Source organism: Atractosteus spatula, chromosome 13 (assembly GCF_055471065.1).
Source record: "Atractosteus spatula isolate fAtrSpa1 chromosome 13, fAtrSpa1.hap1, whole genome shotgun sequence".
In the NCBI taxonomy this organism is placed as follows: domain Eukaryota; kingdom Metazoa; phylum Chordata; class Actinopteri; order Semionotiformes; family Lepisosteidae; genus Atractosteus; species Atractosteus spatula.
The window spans coordinates 16172025-16191145 of NC_142718.1; the positions used below are offsets into that span (position 1 = coordinate 16172025).

The 19121-nt window shown below is 35.5% G+C and overlaps 1 protein-coding gene across 1 annotated transcript in view; it reads left to right on the top strand.

Annotated features, from left to right (window-relative positions):
• The window catches only part of stat4 (signal transducer and activator of transcription 4), a 116338-nt gene that overhangs the window by 63857 nt on the left and 33360 nt on the right, over positions 1-19121 (top strand). The window contains exons 8-11 of the mRNA XM_088930204.1: positions 7640-7791; positions 9528-9686; positions 10004-10096; positions 11740-11799. Of these exons, the coding sequence (XP_088786330.1) occupies positions 7640-7791; positions 9528-9686; positions 10004-10096; positions 11740-11799 (464 nt within the window). The remainder of the gene's footprint in view (positions 1-7639; positions 7792-9527; positions 9687-10003; positions 10097-11739; positions 11800-19121) is intronic.

Here is a 19121-nt window from a genome sequence, read left to right on the forward strand (position 1 = left end):
TTAAATATACATATACGTACTGTATACAGTACAGTTTGCATACGGTAATATGTTTATGTTCCTAAATCAATCTCTTTTATGAGCATGTGAAAGGCATGGTGAATCGATTCTCAAAAATTACTGTGCTTTGCATGATTGGAAACAAATGCATGATTGCGAAATGCTGTGGTGTTACTTTTACAAAGACGGTCAATGAAAAAAAGAATGTGGACCAGGGCAATACTTTGAGTTTACAGCTTGTCCAAGGTCATTCATTATTAATACTATTAGTAATATCTTCGTTAAAGACTTTGATGGCGACAGCTCAAACATGAGAGGTTGAGCTTTATTAGCTCCACCTTGCGGAAATTCCGGATACCATTATTTTGATTGCGGTATTATAGGAGAATTGATGGTAACTCGCGGTAGACCGCGTAAAGCGCACCGCAAAATAATGCGGTATCGCCCGCGCATTTTGAATGGCTGCATATGTATATCTCTATATCTGTAGATTTGATTTGTTGTGTGGAGCAGCGGGAGGGAAAACTCGGCAGGGGGGCAGGCGGGGGGTGAGGGGGAGGGGGAGATTGATTGATATAACTTAATATCGTTTAAGTTTCAGAATTATAAAAACTAAACCTTTGTTGAGTTTACAAGAGAGACAAAAGGTACCTTTTGAGAAGTCGTGTACTGCTTGCAAAGTAGCTAATTTTGACAAACAGCAAATTATTGCTTGAGGAATTTAAAATCTGTACTGTAGCTTTATTTAATTGAACATAAAGCCACTTTACACCTTGCTTACTCTGTTAAACAGAGTTTGTGTTAAGCATAGTTCACACCGTTTTGTCTGTCGGGAGCGGGAGCCTATTCCCGAGACATTTTCATTGTTGATAACTATGCGAGGACAGCATGTATATTCCAAAACACTCTACGGCAGCAGAAGTGGGCAATTACCTGCCCAAACGCATATACTGTACAATTATCGCAACATTTGCAAACATTCCCGATACATAACCACGCTATGTACTCTACATTGTTCTATTTTGTACCGTGAGATTTAAAACTACAGTATGGAAAAAAGAGTGTTAAAAAACAGGACATTTGATTGCTGGTTGCCTTATGTTAAAGAGCAACAATGACAAATGCTACTGAAAATTCCTTCCCATCCCCCAGCAGAACTGTCTATTCTACATAACACAGTGGGGTGTTAACACTCCTAGCCTTTGTGAGAAGTACAGAGCTGCTGCAATGGAATATACAAGTAGGTAAAAGTTCATTCCAAGCTGAAAGAAAAGACTCAATGTGTCTCCTCTATAAATTTCAGCTTACAGACCGTCCAAGGTAATTTATTATTAATAATATCTTCGTATCACATTAAAATTGGAACATTTTTTACAACTGTAAATCCACCTATTTACTAACCACTTTATCCAGGACATGTAACAGTTTCACCAATACTATTTGGTAACATTGTTTACGATTTTGACAGACTTCAGAATGCTTCGACTGATGCCTAAAAATGTAACAATGCGTACTGTAGTAAGAACACAGAACATCTTTCTGCCTGTGAAAAGATTTGCATATGTAGTTTATTCTTCTCTGTGTGAAAACAGAAAATACAGAGGGAGGAACACCCTGTCTCAAAAATAGATGTTTAATAAATTGAAGGTTGTGAAAACAGTGACAAATCACCCCGAACAAAATACAATTTTAAAATACAAGCAGTTTGAAATTATTAGTTGTTATTAATAAATCACTTAACTTTGAACATGTTGTAATATTTAGAAATACCAACCAATTCAATATAGTGTCAATAATATTTAATATTTTAGTTTTTCAAAGAAATGTTTATTTATGAAAAGAAAACACATGCCAAGAGCTCGGTTTGAATACCCGATCTCCAGCATGCGAGTCATATGCCAAAGCCATTACACCAACACGCCTCTTTACAACTTAAGCTGTAGCTGAAAAGGGCAGGCAAAATGTTTCCAAGTAATCAATTTGAATGAGTCAAATTGATGCAGATGTTTACAAAGAAAGTGGACTACAGTAATAATTTGAGCTATATGAATATAATTATATCGCTATTTATTTATTTAGATATTATATTCCCTATTAATTTAAATTCTTAAAATGCTTTTTTACTGCGATAATGAGCGCAAGTATTCATAGAAAAGGTTAAAACCTTATAACTTTTTTATAAAGTATATAAACTTAATATAGTCAGAAGGAGCACATAAAAACTTTTCCAAAATAACCACAGTATGTAACCGAATGAAAGACTTTGATGCTTAAAATGTTAGGAAGAAAGTGAAATACTGGTGTCTATTTTTTATTTAAACTACCAATACCAGACATATACAGCTTACATAATATGTTTATATTCCTAAATTAATATCATATATGACGTTTAGAGATGTTATGCTCCTGTTGTTTTTGTGCTCAGCTACCAAAATTTCTCTTTAGTTGTAAAATTCCATATTAATATATAATATTAAGAGGATTTAAACATGCACAGTAAAGAGATCAAATGAAGCAATCGTTTCACTACCAACCAATGCACCACGAGTGCCGCCTGTTGGTCATTTTGGCCAGCCAATCACGTACTGCAGTATAATGCGCTAACCTGCAGATAATTTCACACAGTAAGGGGTTTTACCTTGCATTTTGACTGGCTGCATCTGTATAGTTTATATACTTCATAAAAAGCTATCATGTTTTATCCTTTTCTAAGAATACGTAATAAAAACACTTGCCGTTATTGTTGTAAAGGAACTGATTTAATACCACTTGATAGAGAATATTAATATGGAATCATGTAACCAAAGAAATGTTGGCAGCTAAAAATATCACCTGTGGGATATGGAAGAGATATGGATCCTGTGCAGACGCAAGGGTAGGCAGAAGACACGGCAGGTGTACAATCCAATGCGAAAGGCGAGTTCGTTGTCGAAAGGAAAAGGTGGTTCAGTATCCAGGAAGTCCGATAGAAGCAAACAATCTGAAACAAGAGGCGAGGTCATGGTCGAAAGGAGTAAGGTAGGTCGAAATCCGGATAGTACACTGGTGGCAAACAATCCGTGTTGAGAGGCGAGGTCCGAAGTCAAAAGGCAAAAGGGAAGTCCAAAATCCAAGGGTCATATGAAGAACAGTAATCGCCAGGTAGAGCTCTCAAGGAGAAGACTCAATACCGAGCAGCGTGAAGCAGGTTGGAATGGCTTAAATACTGCAGCCTGCTGCACGGTAGGGCGTCTTGTGCCGAGTTAACACATGCGGCAGCGCTTGTAATTATTGCCTCGCTGCTGGCACTGATTAGCTCTCTTGGGGGCTGGTCTGGGCAGGTTGGTAGTCGTGACAGAAACACTCATAGATATAATGTAGCCCATTGCACCCAAGCGGCAGTTTAGCACAGTGGCTTAGATGGCCACCTGCTTCTCAGAAGGAGAAGGGTTTGATTCCCGAACAGAACATTGTTTTATTTTGTTTACATAGCAGGAGATATAAAAATGTTTATTATTATAGCATGTTGTGCCTCTTTAACGCGATGTGCCTCTTTCAGGTATACATCCGCATTAAGATAATCTATATTTTGTCTTAATGCAAATTTCAGCAATGAATAATCAGGAAACAATTTAAATTTAAATTTTGATTATAAAAATGTATATGACACACATACTGTACTGTATTGGCTTTAAAACCATACAGTATCATACTGTGTATACAGTATATAGTTCATTGGCATGTATGCTACTGGTTTGGAATATGTGAATATGACTTCATGTGATTCATGGGTGGCATGTGGAAATGTAGTCTTTGTTTGCATTTTAAAACTACAGTACACATACTAAAGAAAAACTAGTGTTTTTATAAAACAGACTATTTTATTGCTGATTCCTTATGCTAAAAAGCTAAACAAGGAATGCACTGAAGAAGAGGGCAGAAGCTGTAAATTCAGCCCCATCCCCAAGCAAAACTGCCTATTCCAAATAACGCACACATTGGGCTGTAACACCCCCACCCTTTGTAACAAACATGTTTGTTAAAGAAGTTTGTGTAGGGAGCTATGTTGCATGCATTGGCTCCAATGGAACATGTGAAGCTTAATTCCATGCTGAAAGGAAAAGAAATACAACATGTCTCCTCTATAACAGAAAATGTCCTGCTATGCAACAATATTCTTTGTGCCCTTCTTGTGTCTAATTTCCAGTGAGTAACACTGTAACATAACATGCATCTAATTATATCAGCTACCAGGCAGAAAAAAGAGCAGCAAAATAAAGTAAAAACTATGTGTAAAATATATTTTTCAAAATCAAAATTTGAAGTTCAATTGTTTCCTGATTACTGGTTGATGAAATTTGCATTAAGACAAAATATAGATTTTCTCAGAACAGATATAAACCTGAAAGATGGACATCGCTTTCACAACAAGTTATAATAATAAACTATTTTTATATGTCGAACTATGTAAAAGAAAAAAAGCTTTCTTGTGTCCAGGAATCAAATCCTTCACCTTAAAGCACTGTACAAAACTACCACCTAGGTGTAGTGCACTACATTGCAGTCTATGATCGTTTCATTGTCCATTACAACTACAAGGACAGCAAAAGTAGTTAAAATGAACATGTCAAAATGTTTCAGAAAATGTCCACAAATGATATTTCAAACTGCCAGAATTTCTTTAGTTACAAAATGCCATATTAATATTCCCTATCAACTGGTATTAAATCAGTAATACAACTTTTTTACAACAATAACAACAACAGACTGTACTGTGTTGTTATTACATATTCTTAGAAAAGGTTAAAACATTATAGCTTTCGTATTAAATATATCAACATTATATAGTTAGAACATGCACATTAATACTTAAATGTTTATGAAAAAGGTGGAATACTGTGTACTTTGTTTTTTATAGTTACCACTACCATCTACTGTATGCACATTATGTATAGTACATATTTCGTTATACTTTCTTTTTATTTTCAGCCATCAATATTTCCCATTAGTTGTAAAATTCCATAATAATATTCCATGTTAAGCTAATTTAAACATTTAAACAGGAACAAATTGAATGCAATCATTTCAATAACATCTAATGCACCACATATCGATTGTCTTTGGACAATGAATTACATAACACAATGCGCTGCGTTACAGGTAATGCTTTTGGAAGAAATACCACATGTTTTGAGACCTGCATCTGTATTTGTTCTATTTTAAATTAACTTACTCTTCCAAAACATCTAATTGTGCTTGATGGATCTTCAGATCTTTCATATTCTTGCAGACTTTGCCAAAAGCACATTCCTTACTCGTTGTCTGTTGCATTGTTCCATTATCTTTGTGTCCATCCACCTGGGGCACACATTCTCCACCTGTCTCGGGCTCACCTGTGGGTAAAATTCCATGAGTTGATCTGTAGCAAGCTACAGGCCGCCAACCCTCACCACCTCGGTCTTTCCTAGTGGTCACTTTTCTATCCAATAAAAAAAAAGAATTAATACATCCGTTGATGCTTCTAGACACACCATCAGTGAAGTTTCTGTGAAGTTTTCCAGTTTAGTACTGAAAAAGACTTCCAGTCTTTACACCTTCAGTAATCAAAACATAATACCCGCTAAGCACACCATGATCTCATATGCATGTATGAAATATTCAATTCAATTTATTTTTATAAAGTGCCTTAAACAACAAGGTTGCCCTAAGCGCCTAACAAAGTAACCATACAGTTTGTGAATACAGAACAGAAAAGACCAGAATACAATGGAGGAGAGGAACCAAAAACTCCTTAGTAAGGAGAAAAAAAACCCTTTGGGCATGCTAACATTATATAATTTAAAAAAGAAATAAATGAATGAGGGTATTAATCCATCCCTCCATCATGTCTTCTGTATGTCAGAATAGGTTAAATAGCTTCTCTTTTAAAATATTTCAGATTTGTTTTTAAATTTGAATGTGTTGTAACTGTTAAAAAAATAGTGATTATAATTGCAATTCTACAGTTTAAAATTTAAAATTACTGTTTATAATTTAATGCAAAAAATAACATGCATCTCCTGTGTTGATGTTGGTGCTTTTATAATAAATCGAATACACATTTATATTTATGGCATAATTACTCAGCAGTTTACATAATATGTTTATGTTCCTAAATTAATATCGTTTATGACCTTTAGATGCGTTATGCTCCTATTCTTTTAATGCTCAGCTACTAAAATTTCCCTTCAGTGGTAAAATTCCATATAAATATTCAATACTAAGCGGATTAAAACATGCACAGTAAAGATATTAAATGATTAAATCTTTCCATGACCGACCAACGCACCACGAGTGCCCCTATCGGTCATTTTGGCCAGCCAATCACGTACCAAGGTAGGGCGCGGTGGCACACGCGTAGATGCCTGCGGTATGGGTTTGTACCATGCATTTTGAATGGCTGCATCTGTATGTAGGATTTCTGATACTACTTTTGTATAGCGCACGCTTCATCAGGCACATGTTTTTAAGTAGCATAAACCTTTGTTCTTGTGGCAGGATGTTACTTTGCAAAAGTATTTAGCATACAAATGCAATTGCTATTGTTCCTAAAAATTGTAATATCAACATTTTCATTGAAATATGTCAAGCTCTTAGTATTATCCACATGCATTTTATTATATTAGTAATCTCCAAATGAAAACAGGTGGTATATATTGTAGAATCAAAAACTTGACTCAGGTTTGGTCAGAGAAAGGAGTCTTTATTGTGTACACAAGGACCAAGCACTTAGCATGATAGCAAAGTGGAGCTCAAATTACAGCAGCTTATATATAGTATTGTAAGCAGGTTGGGGGAATCATTATCACTAGTGTTGCTAAGCAACAGAGCAGTCAGCAGAAGTACAAGGACGAGAAATTAGGAAAACAAGGGTGCTAGTATCGCATATCAGAGGTAGCAAGGAGTACACCCAGAACCTTGAGACCTATGTGACTATCGAACTGGAAACCTTGTAGCTCGCTAGAAACCTTTTAACTCTTTATTACCTCAATATGTTGCAAGTACTACTTACACAGATCAAAATTCTACTATTTTAAATATATATTTTAATTCAAAGTATATCAGTATTGTTTATTTAATGTAAATTTTAGCTAAGAGTTCCTTTTTTCATTGTTTATGGTATACCATGCTATATTAGAGGCACTACAGATTTATCACAGGGAGAATGGAACTAGAGTATGCACTGTGTGTCTTCATGTGGGCTCATGTGTACATTTTTACTGGGATGTCATTAACCACCTGTGTGAGTTTTCCAAAGGGCAGTACTCAGTTTGGCCAAATGTCACTGTGCTTGAGTCATTATGGGTGTCCTCAAATTGCTGCACAACAGATGCCCCTATTACTTGTAAAGTGCTACATAACATCAGTAAATAAATAATACTTGTGAATCAGTAATACAGTTTTAGACACTGTGGACCCACCATGTAACAGTGGCAGCTGCAGTACTGTAGCTATGGTTGTGCATGTTTTGCTGTTGATCTACATATAATAAAATGGTTTGTGATGCCAAAAAAAGCCAATTTGGTTAATAATTGGGAATTGCTTTTTAGGAAAAATAAATATACAGATTGAAACACACATTGAAGGTAATTTAGTGGCTTTATGTTTTTCTCATCTCCAGGAAACACTTTCCAAACTGACTGATTTGATAAAGGAGATTGACTCATTAATGAACACGCAGCTGAATGCGGAGCTGATGGACTGGAAACGTCGCCAGCAGATTGCTTGTATTGGAGGTCCTCTTCTCACCAGCCTGGACCAGCTACAAAACTGGTATAAAAATCTGAAATTATTCCTAACTTCTATTTACCATTTATTTGCAATGTCTAAGAAACTGCTTCTTCTCTGTTACCCAAGGAGCCAAATTGGCTTTCAGTTGTAAGATAAACTAAATCTTCACTTGATTTACTTCTATTTTATCAGATTACTACACTACTAATGTCAATTTTCTTTATTGTGTTCAATTTTGAGGCCTGCTCTTAATTTAAATAATTTTCCTTATATAATTATTTTACATCAAGCTTACAGTTTATAGATTGCATGTAAACTGCTGCTATTACACTTCCTAAGATTGCTTTTAAAGAGTTATGGAGGGGTATGTGTGAACTGTAGGAACCATATAGGGTATGGAAAACTTTTAAGTTGGTAAAGAATATCCCATTTTTAACCATGTGACCTTCAGCTTCTCTATTGCTCATTTTCATATTCCAGTTTGAATGCTGTAAGTTGAATTTCCCCATTAATATTAGGTCTCATCTGCTAGTACTACTGTACTCCTGGTATCCATATGACGGATCTGGTTAAAAATTTGGATTAGAACGTTAAGCTCCACTGTATCTAAAAGATAAAGATTGAGATAAATACAAACAATTGTATTTTTTTACCTATTTGAATTGTCTATCAACACAGAAATTCAGAAAATTCAGGCCCAATATTCACATGCAGTCTAACTGGCTTTTAACTTTTGCGGACTATTCACGTAAATATTGGGTTTGCTGTTTTTTCTGTTAAATTTGAATCTACAGTCTTATGAACCTCTTACAGTATGTTTTGTGAGTATTATGAGTCTTTTTCACTCCAAGAAGATTCTTCAGGTGAAGCTACTGGTATTTTTAGTCTGTCATATGAAAGAAACAGAAAACAAAGAAAACATTACAGTGTCACATCCAATATTAGTCTGGGAAGATATTTTATCAATACAATATAGCAATGGAAAAATAGATCTAATACACATAAATGTAATCTGCTTGCTAGTACTTAATTGAAATTCACATGCTAGTTTGTTATGCTCGGGCTGAGACTGGCTCACGTCCTGCTGTTTTCAAGGGCAACCCAATTATTCGCAGAAGCTTTCGTCTGACCACATGCAAACAATATCAAGACACCTCTCTATTAGACCAACTGTTTTCTAATGAGGCAACCAATCTAGTTCTCATCAGTTCTTTAGGCTGCTTATTTAAGATGGCTTTCTCGACTGATCAGTGTTGCAACATTTGAGCTAAAGTGACTTACCCATTTCTTATAGCAAAAACTTTAAGCCTTAAAACTTCTTAAAGCATTGATTCAGCAGACTCATGCATTCATCCAAGCTAGCAATTACCAGCTTCCTGAGGAATCTATCCTTCAGATTTCCTCTTTTTTCTTCAGCTGGTTTCTCTGTTTTTTTTCCAGAGGCGCCAGGCATCTTTTTCCCACTGGACTTTCCAGCCGTTTTTCCAGAGAGCTCTCATCCAACTATCTCATTACTCCCGTCACCTACTTCCTTCAGCCTGCCTGCTTCCTCTCTCTCCTCATAACATGCAGCAACACTATCTACGAGCCACTTCAGAAAAACCCAAAGAGTGCCTGAGTCTTGGCCTTCAGCCTGTCATTTTGCTGCAGCTCTGTTTAACAGTGTAACATATAGTGTAACAGTGTAACATATGAAAGTAGTGTGGCAAAGCTTTTACTAATCTTTTAACTTCATTACTTTTGTAAAAGGTTACATTTTGAAAGTCGTTTTTTAACAGGTTCACTCTGACAGCCCAGAGCTTGTTTCAAATCAGAAGGCAGCTGGATAAACTTGAAGAACTTATCTTGAAAGTCACATATGATGGAGATCCAATTCCATTACAAAAGCCCCAGTTGGAAGAACGAGTTAAATACCTGATCTATCACCTCATCAAAAGGTATTATTACCATTTTGTCAACTTTTATATTGTACTAAAACATAAGTAACTTTAATATCTATGTAACATTCAGAAACGTGATTTCTGGGTAATGTACATTTCCTATAGGAAAAAGGAACATCAAATGTAGTATATAATGCACACCTACAGTATACTGATGATATGGGATAGTATCAGAAAACAGTAATAAATCACAATAGGTATATATCTTAGTTTTTTAATGAAGTGTTAATTTATAAAATTTATAAAGTCAGTGTTCTTCCTAGATTCATAGATGTTAACTAAAGAGTTTTTTGTGTTTTATGATTTCCCACCAGCTCCTTTATTGTTGAAAAACAGCCTTCAATGCCCACTCATCTTCAGAGACCACTCATTATTAAAACCCAGGTGCAATTTACTACTAAACTCAGGTAAAGCTTCCAGTTTATAATTTCTTCCTCATGATTGTTTACTCATGTTTTAGTATTGGATCAGTATTCAGCCAATTACATTATCCTTTACCTGAAATTATTTTAATTTAACAAAAAACAACTGTCTTGTCACACAAACAGCTTATAACACAATTATAGGAAACATATTCAACAGGGGATTCCCAACCCACTTCTGCAAAGCCACAGTTTTTATTTTTCAGTGTTTTTCTGAACTAGGCAGCTGTGTGGGTAGTAGTTAGGGGCTGTGGACAGAAGATTATATGCAACATGGCATGCTTCTGTTGTGTCCTTGAGCAAGGTACTTCACATAAATTGCACTAGTAACTATCTTGCTGTAAATGGATCATCGGATCGTTATATAAATGAGTATATGTTCTTAATCTATACACGTTGTAATATAAAGGTATACAGAATTATTTAATTAGGTAATTAAACCAATCATCTCTTCAGGTTCCATTTGTTTAAAAAAGATATAAAATGGCTCTCTATCCATATTATGTGTATACCCTTGTAGTTCTTAATATTGTGCAGCAAATGCATTACTACTTAAGGAACAAACATATCATACCCATATTTAAATGTATGAAATGCCTGTTATTGTTTTTGATGTTTTTAACTAATGACCTTTCATAACAGAATAAATCAAACTGGACATTAACAGTTCTCTGTTTTTCCTCAAGATATTCATTTGACACATTCAGAAACATGTTTTGAAAATATTATTATTTTCAGTATCAGTATCTGTAATACTTCTTTCAAATCTGTGGTCTCTGTAATCCTAGTTACAGTAAAATAGATGGATTATTGACAATTTAAAAATATTTTGAATAAATATCAAAGACCTAAATTAACTTTCAAAATAATGGATTAATCTACAAATAAACTTAAAATGAAAAAACGTGTATGTAACATTTAAGGCCAGAAATTTACAGTTTACTGTCCATGTCTGTTTTATTGGCTACTCAGAATTGTTCCTCCCTATGAGGGATTTGAAGGAGATTTCATACTGTACATAAGTAAATTGTTTTCAATACAGTACTAGGTGACTACAGAGAAATAGATAGAAAAATGAACTAATTGGCCACCTCTCATTTTCAAAACAGAGAGGAAAAAGAAGAACAGTAATTTAGTGTGGCAGGTCAGCTAAAGAAAGGAATATACAATTGTCTTGCCACTTGAGACCGTTTATACAGTGTAATTGGTTAAGGAGTTTACATTTTCACAAGGGTGCATTTATTTGGTTGACATTTTGTTTCTTGGCTTGATAATTAAGTGTCCTTGACTTCACATTTTGGGTCCATCATGTGTTTTTTATGTGCAGACACACCCAACGTAGCATCTTAAGGAATGGTCTGTTACATTTCAACAATAGTTAACATATTTATTATTTGTGGCTTAGTGATTGTTCATTATGAGCTACAATGCATTCGTTATTTTGATAATCTTTATCTTACTTAATAGAGCTATTCATGACTAATACTGGCTTTGTGTTGCATTTAATCACAACTGAGTGGCTTCATTTCAAGTTCTGATTTAAAGATAAATATCATCAAGATTCTTAAGAATATGGTGAGTCAGAAGGTGTTTTCAAAAATAAATCTCCTTTCTATTCTGTTGCCTAGGTTGTTGGTTAAACTACCAGAAGTGAATTATCAGCTGAAGGTAAAAACAACATTTGACAAGTAAGTCAAGGCAAAAAATGGATCAGGTGACCCTGAAAGTTTCAGTCCATTATCTTTAGTAAATGACAAATTAAGTAAGTCCTGCAAATGTGAAGGTGCACAATCTATAATCTATTTACAGTAGATAGTACATATTGTTAACTTCAGTTACTCATTATACAGAATGTCAAATTTAAACAAAGTACAATCTGCTGTGTCTCATATATAGTGTTGATATTAAAGGATGAATTTTCTGAAAAATAAATGTCATTGTCAGCTTTTATACTGAGGATTCATACAAGAGGATGAATGTCTTTTATATGTTTTTTTTAAATCATTGTGAAGCGGCACTAACACTACACCCATTGATAATTGATATTATATCACACAATATACACATACAAAACATATCAACGTAATCATTAAAAACATATTAAACTATGGTAAATTACAGCTCATCAGATGATGACACTGAAGATATTTTTGAATTATGGCACTCTTGGATGTTGGCATAACAGCAGTAGCATAGATTTTTTTATTTATTTTTTTAAAGACACATGCACATACTGTACTCTGCTTTTGTGAGAAATGCATACTGTTGATTGAAACAAATGTAAAAACACGGGTCTAGAATGAGCTGAATCTCCAAAATCTTATCAGACTGTTTCCAGAACACAAATGTAAACACAGCTATTGCTTATCTCTCATTAATGTTTTCTCATTTGTTGAACATTTTTAACTTTTTGAAATCAACTTCAGAGTAGTTAGAAATGTAAAGATGTCCAAATGCTCTATGATGCGTGAATTATGGTTTTACCCTGGATTATACTTTACAGTATATCTTGCTGATTGACCATGTTTTTCCAAGCACTCTTGCTCTGCCACTTAAGGAATCCTGGTCAGTGTCAGCTAGTGAGAAAACCAGTTTAGAGGACATTAGACAGGACCTCTTGGCTCTAAGAAATACAGCATTTCTTGTGGCTTTGTAGGCACTTGCAAGATTATATAGCATTACCCCCCAAAGACACATATTATGCAGTTGCAGGGTTTGCAGACATGTGGAAGGCACTCATTCACAATTAGTAAGCATAGCACAAAATAAATGGCAATTCTAGGTAATAAAATAAGAAACAAAATGCAAATAGACCTACTAAATACTTGTTTATAATGTGTGATCATAGAGATTGCTCCGTGCTCCGGTGATTGCCTATTTGGTTTTGCTTATTCTATTTCATGTTTTGCAAGTGGATATTTGACACTAATGCATGTGGACTTTGGTTTTTAAAAGTTCTTAAAAACTAATTTTCAGTTTCTTTTAAAAATTGTACCTCCAGTATGTCATAGATAACTGAGGATAAAATTAATAGTCATATATAGTATATGGTGTTTAGTTGGTTTTTCCAAACTAGTGATGAAAGTTTTATTTCAATTTTCATAGTAAAGAGTTTAACATTAAGTTAACTCAGAATTTTAAATCTCGTTACAAGAAATCGATAGATTAACCTGTACAGGCAGCAGAACAATGCTCCATTCACCATTGAGCAAAACATATTCTTGGGGAGAATGAACCATGCTTCCCCCTTCAGACTTCATTAAATATCCTGTTCTCTATTACAGAATTGCATTGCTTCAATCAAGAAAAAAAATATTTAATGAGTTATCTTGTAATTTTGAGAAAATCATCTCATTATTATGAGACAGCAATGACCATTTGGGTATATGAACAACCCGTTATATTGTGCAATGACAGCACCTATAAGCTACCGATAACTCTGTTGGAATTAGTGGGTTTAGTGTTTGTGACAATGTCCAACACTGCAGTATGTGCACAGATGTATTTTCCACTGGGATTTATTCATAATAAAATTTTACAATTTGTACCTAATGTAAACACAATTTTAACTACTAGAACACTCATACAGTATGTATCCTTAGACAATAATGAGTCTGCTGTGCAATAGATTCCACAGCTTAAAATTAAAAAAGGCAGCTAATGATAATGTGGGTATTGTCTAATAATTGTGCTATACTGTATGTATGTGATGATCACATAAAGTATGAAAGAATGCACAATCTCATAAGTACAACATACAATATTTTTAAAATAATATATTTTATTAATAAAGCACCTTTCCCAAATCCAAGAATGGTATACATGGTGATAAAGAAAAAAAAGTATAATAAAAAGCATAGTAAAAAATAAACAGGTTTATATAGATAGGGCAATCAGTCATAGGCCCTGGTAAACAGGTGAATTTTGAGTTTGGATTTGAAGAGAATCAAAGAATTTGTCTCCTGTAGAGTTTGAGGAAGGGTACTCCATAACATGAGCACTGACAAAAAAGGCATGGTCATCAAAAGTCCGAGATTTAATCCTTGGTACAGTGAGCAAAGGACCAGCCTTAACTGAATCTACAGGAGGAGTTCAGAGATGTATGATAGAGCCAGATTGTTTAGAGTCTTATATTGAATATGTTGCTACCAATGTAGAGGCTTAAGTGTAGGAGTGATATGCTTCCGAGATCTGGTTTTAGCAGTCTAGCTATTGTTAGAAGCTAGATTTGTTGAGAAGAGAGTTAGGGAGCCCATGGAGTAAAGTGTTGGAGAAATCAAGCCTCGATGTTATAAATGCATGAATCAGGCACTCAGCATTGAAAATTGATAGAAATTGCCTAATGCTGACTGTTACGTCTCAGTGTGTGGTCTGTGTGTTTTTGTTGTTGTGTTCCACACTGCTGACCCTTGATTGTTCTCCCTCCTCCATTGGCCCACCATTACACCACTGTTCCGTATGACATCATGATCAATTAGCTTCTCAGCCAATCAGAGTGCATCTTATTCAGCATATAACATGGAGGTTTTCTGAAGGAAGAGGCCTCTCATTTGACTTCGGTCCTGTTTGGTTTTGCTTCGCTTCATTTCGCTTTGGTTATCGCTTTGTTTTGTTTTTGCTTTGGCTCTGTTGGTTTGTTGTTTTGTTGTGTGTGTGTGTGTGTGTGTGTGTTTTCATATAGTTTTGGCTATTATTTGTTTCTCTTCGTCTCTTTGTACTTTCGTTTGTGTTTATCCTTGTTTTGTCATTACCTTGCCCTAACGTGTTACATGTTCAACCTTTGTGTTCTTTTGTACCCTGTTCCTGTTGATTACTCTCATTTTCCCTTATTTGTATTCCTAGTTCACTTGTGTATTTGTGTGAACTTTTGTATATAAGGTTAATTTAGGTTGTTGGGTACATTCTACACACTTAGTTGATTTTGTATTAGTAACACTAGTCTAGTACGGGTGAGTGCCGTTTGTCTTGTATGGTTTTGGGTAGTCAGTGGAGGTTAGCTAGGGTGTTGAAGACGCCGAAGACCGTGTGTTTCGGGTTTTCTTTTGTAGTCAGATTAGCTTTCCCTCACTTTCCTAGCCAGCTCCATTTTGTTTGTTATTTTCTTTTCTTTGGCACCACTCTAGTTCCTTACCTCGTGTGTTATCGTGTTTTACCAGTCACTTATTCAATTTAAAATAATTACTTTTGCACCCACCTTTGCTATCACGTCTCCTAGTCCCTCACCAGAACCCACCTGCTTCCAAAAGAATTATCCTAAATGTTACACTCCTGTACCCCTAGACACTTGGGGTCGTAACACTGACAATATTTCTAAGGTGGAAAAAAGATGCCTTAATCAAATTTTCCAAATGAGGCTCAAAAGACAGGAGAAGATCAAGTGTGACTCCCAGATTCCTGACTACAGCTGACGTGTGAATGGGAAAGCCATCTGCCATTACTGTGAAACTCTTGAGATTTTTCAGCTAATATTTGCTACCAACTAGGGTGAGAGAGGCCTTTGCAGTTGTGGGGACTGTTTGATTGCTTGGAAAGTAGTGTAGCTGGGTTGCCAAGTGCTTCCAACTGCAGATCTGCTGAGGTGCAAAAAAATGCACTTTGAGAGTGTGCTGTAACTGAGGCCAATAGGTGTGACTCCCCACTAGAAACAGGGAATTTTGTGTGCGGGTTCAACAGCTGACAAGCTATAGCCTGTGGTTAATTCAAATGTCTGGAAAGGAGTCCATGCTGTCTAACACTTATTGCAGGTGGAAAGGAGTCCATGCTGTCTAACAGTGTTCTGAGGGAGAACCCTGTGAAATGTATACTTGTCAGCAGTGGAAAGGTAACAATTACTGACAAGAGTGTGAGTGGTGAGCTGGGGAAGAGAAGCAGGAGAGACTTGCACAGTGCAGAGTTGCAGAGTGTGTTCCCTGTTGGTCAGTTAGACTACATCAGATCATCAGATCTCTCTGTGGTTTCTGACACAGAGGTTTGTGTTGTGTTTAACTCAGTAGTAGTCACTGAAAAGGTTGAATTTCCAGCTCCTGGTTTCCTGGCATCTCCAATGCAAGATCAGTGAAGGACACATCAGACTGTTAATATTACATCAGAATTAAAGAAAAAGGTACAAAGTTGAATTCTGAAAGAATGAGATAAACAGAAAAGAGAAAAAAGGTAAAAAGGCATAGTTTAAATTAAAGATAGTGAAGAGAAAAATCAGGTACAGATAGGTCCTTAATAAGTTCCACTAGTAAGGTGTGGCCTGTCTACATAATTGTTAGGGATTCGGTAAGAGAAACCGAAACCAATTAATTAACCCACTTGCAGGAGCTGATAAAGCCTAGCCATGATCCAAAGAAAACAGTAGTCGAAGAAACGGGCCGAGAGTCCAGGGGAAGCCAGAGATCCACACAGGGAGTGAGTTACCGAAGCCAGACCGTAATCCGAAACCAAAGACGAAAGAGCAATCCGAGAGTCCAGGGGAAACCAGTAATACAAAACAGGGAGTGAGTACCGAAGCCAAGCCGTGATCCGAAAAAACGTAGTCCGAAAACCAAGAAAGTCACAAGGAGGAAGAAGGCGTAGCGCAACTAAGTAGCTCGAAAGGAAAACCAATACTGAGCAAGGAGGTAGGAAAAGACTAGTGCTTAAGTACAAGATGAGACGGGGGTGTGGTACACTGATAGGTAGACTAATGAAGTAAGACTACGCCTTCTTCTGCCTCTTCCGTTGCCGGGAGGCAGGGATCGTAACAATAATAGGCAGGACCATAATAGACAAGATCATATTATGACCTTTCTGTGGGGTCAACGCTAATGGGCCAGTTTTTTTATTTTTCATACAGATTACTAGATATTTTCAATAATAACAATGACCCAATTTGCATTCTGTAAGATTTTGCTTTTGAATTTTACATAAAATCACAAGATCATGGCCAAGGTAATTGTATTCCAGAGCATATAACATGTATTTGTATTTGTGTTCCAAAGTAACTGTGACCCTATCTGCACTTATTATGGAGTTGCAAGCAAATTTCAGCAGAATGACTGGTACTCTCCAGGTCATCATTGTTAATGAGAATTTGTTGATTGATTTATCTGATTAAATAAATGCAAAATATATCATCTTAAAATTAATATTCTCCTCTACTCCATAATGGAGCTGCTTTCAACACCTCCATGCTTCTACAAAAATCAGCATCCTACGATTGTGTGAGGCTCTGTACGGTATGTTATACAGTGGGGAAAAATAAAAACCGGCAGCTACCAGCCTTAGGCCTTTTTTCATTTTGTGAAAAGGGTTGTATTTTACATGTGGGTTTCAAAAGGCAGAGCGGTGGCACTGTGGCTAAGGATCTGCACCTGTGACTGGAATGTTGCCAGTTCAAATCCTGTGACTGGCAGAGGAATCCTACTCCTTTGGGCCTGAGCAAGGCAATTAACCCCAACTGCTCCAGGGGTGCCATATGCTTCCCATAGGCTGACCCTGTGCTCTGACCCCAGGCTTCTCTCCCTGTCTGTGTGTCTTGTGGAGAGCAAGCTGGGGTATGTGAAAAGACAAATTCCTAATACAAGAAACTGTATATGCCTTATAAAGTGATATCATCTCTCATCTCATCTCTCTATGTTGCAGTGGCTTATTTATGAGGAAAGGTGTTACAGAAAATAGTAGTACTAATATAAGTTGAGGCAGCTGAAACGCTAGACCTCTACATACAGTATATCATATATCTTATCCAGCTGTTTTATGATAGAATCCAGGGTATAGGCTTCAACAACTTAACTTCAACAACTACCAGCAAAGTATCACTGTTTTCACAAAAATAAGCAGTTTTTGCATAGGGGTTTGGGTTCTTAAAGACATTTGAAAAAGAATAATAAAAGAATAATAAAATTGATGCGGCAGATGCATTCCTGAAAAATGTTGTATAAATCAAAAACATGTAAAAAATTTCCAATAATTAGGCTTGTAGTTAGGGAGGATGTGTTCCCTGGCTGAAATCTAAAATAAAAACAATTACAGTATATCCACACTATACCCTTAAGGCCAAAATCTTGTAAAGGTCACTTTTGTCCAAATAATTGACATTTATGTTGTTGAATTATAATCAGCAGCAAATATACTGGCCAAACACATGAAATTTAATTTCAAAAGCAGTGATGGATGGTTTTTCTGATTTTGTAAATGTCATGGTATTGTGAATAAAAGAACCTATGGTGAAGCTTTGAGTTCACCCACAGAAGAGATAGAACCATTTCATTATAAATTTATTTAATTTAATAAATGAACAAACTTCCACTAGTCTATTATCATTTCAAAAGAAATGGGTTTACTTCTGACATTTTTTCTCATATATGAATTTATTTTTTGGGCTTGAAATATTACATTGGTACTTTTAACAGACAGCAATACTGGACACCCCTTTCATCCTATTCATCTAGTAAAGAGAGGGTACACACATTTTTTAATGTAAGATGTTTATATTGATATATTTTCGAATAGAATGGGGTTTTAATGTTTATTTTAATTTAATGTAAAATTTGAAGGGATGACTGTTAGTGAACATTGTGGAGTACTGGAGAATGCAGGGGTCATGTACATGTAAGCACCTCTGGACTGTTGAACTATCTTTCCTACTGTTATTCTCAATGAGCATTTAATGCAATTTATAATAAAGTCTTGTAACATTACAAATTAGTTTTGTTTATTTAGGTTTTTATCCAATTATTAATTTTAGACTTTCAATACATTGTTTTTTTAATGTTAATTTCAATTTTTGCTTTTTGGTGTGGACTTAGTAATGATTCTACTAAATGTAGTAGATAAAGTTATTACATAAAGTACAGATCTCAGAGAAAGGTACTTAATAGTCCAACTATATATTTCTACTTTGTTACTTTATATCCCTGGTTGTGGTTTGTCTGATGTATTGACTGCCATTACTGACACACTGAGTGGAAAACTGCAGCAGATAGTGCTTTACTTCATTACATTTTAATTGTGAATGCTGTAGTTATTTTGTTTAGAACTG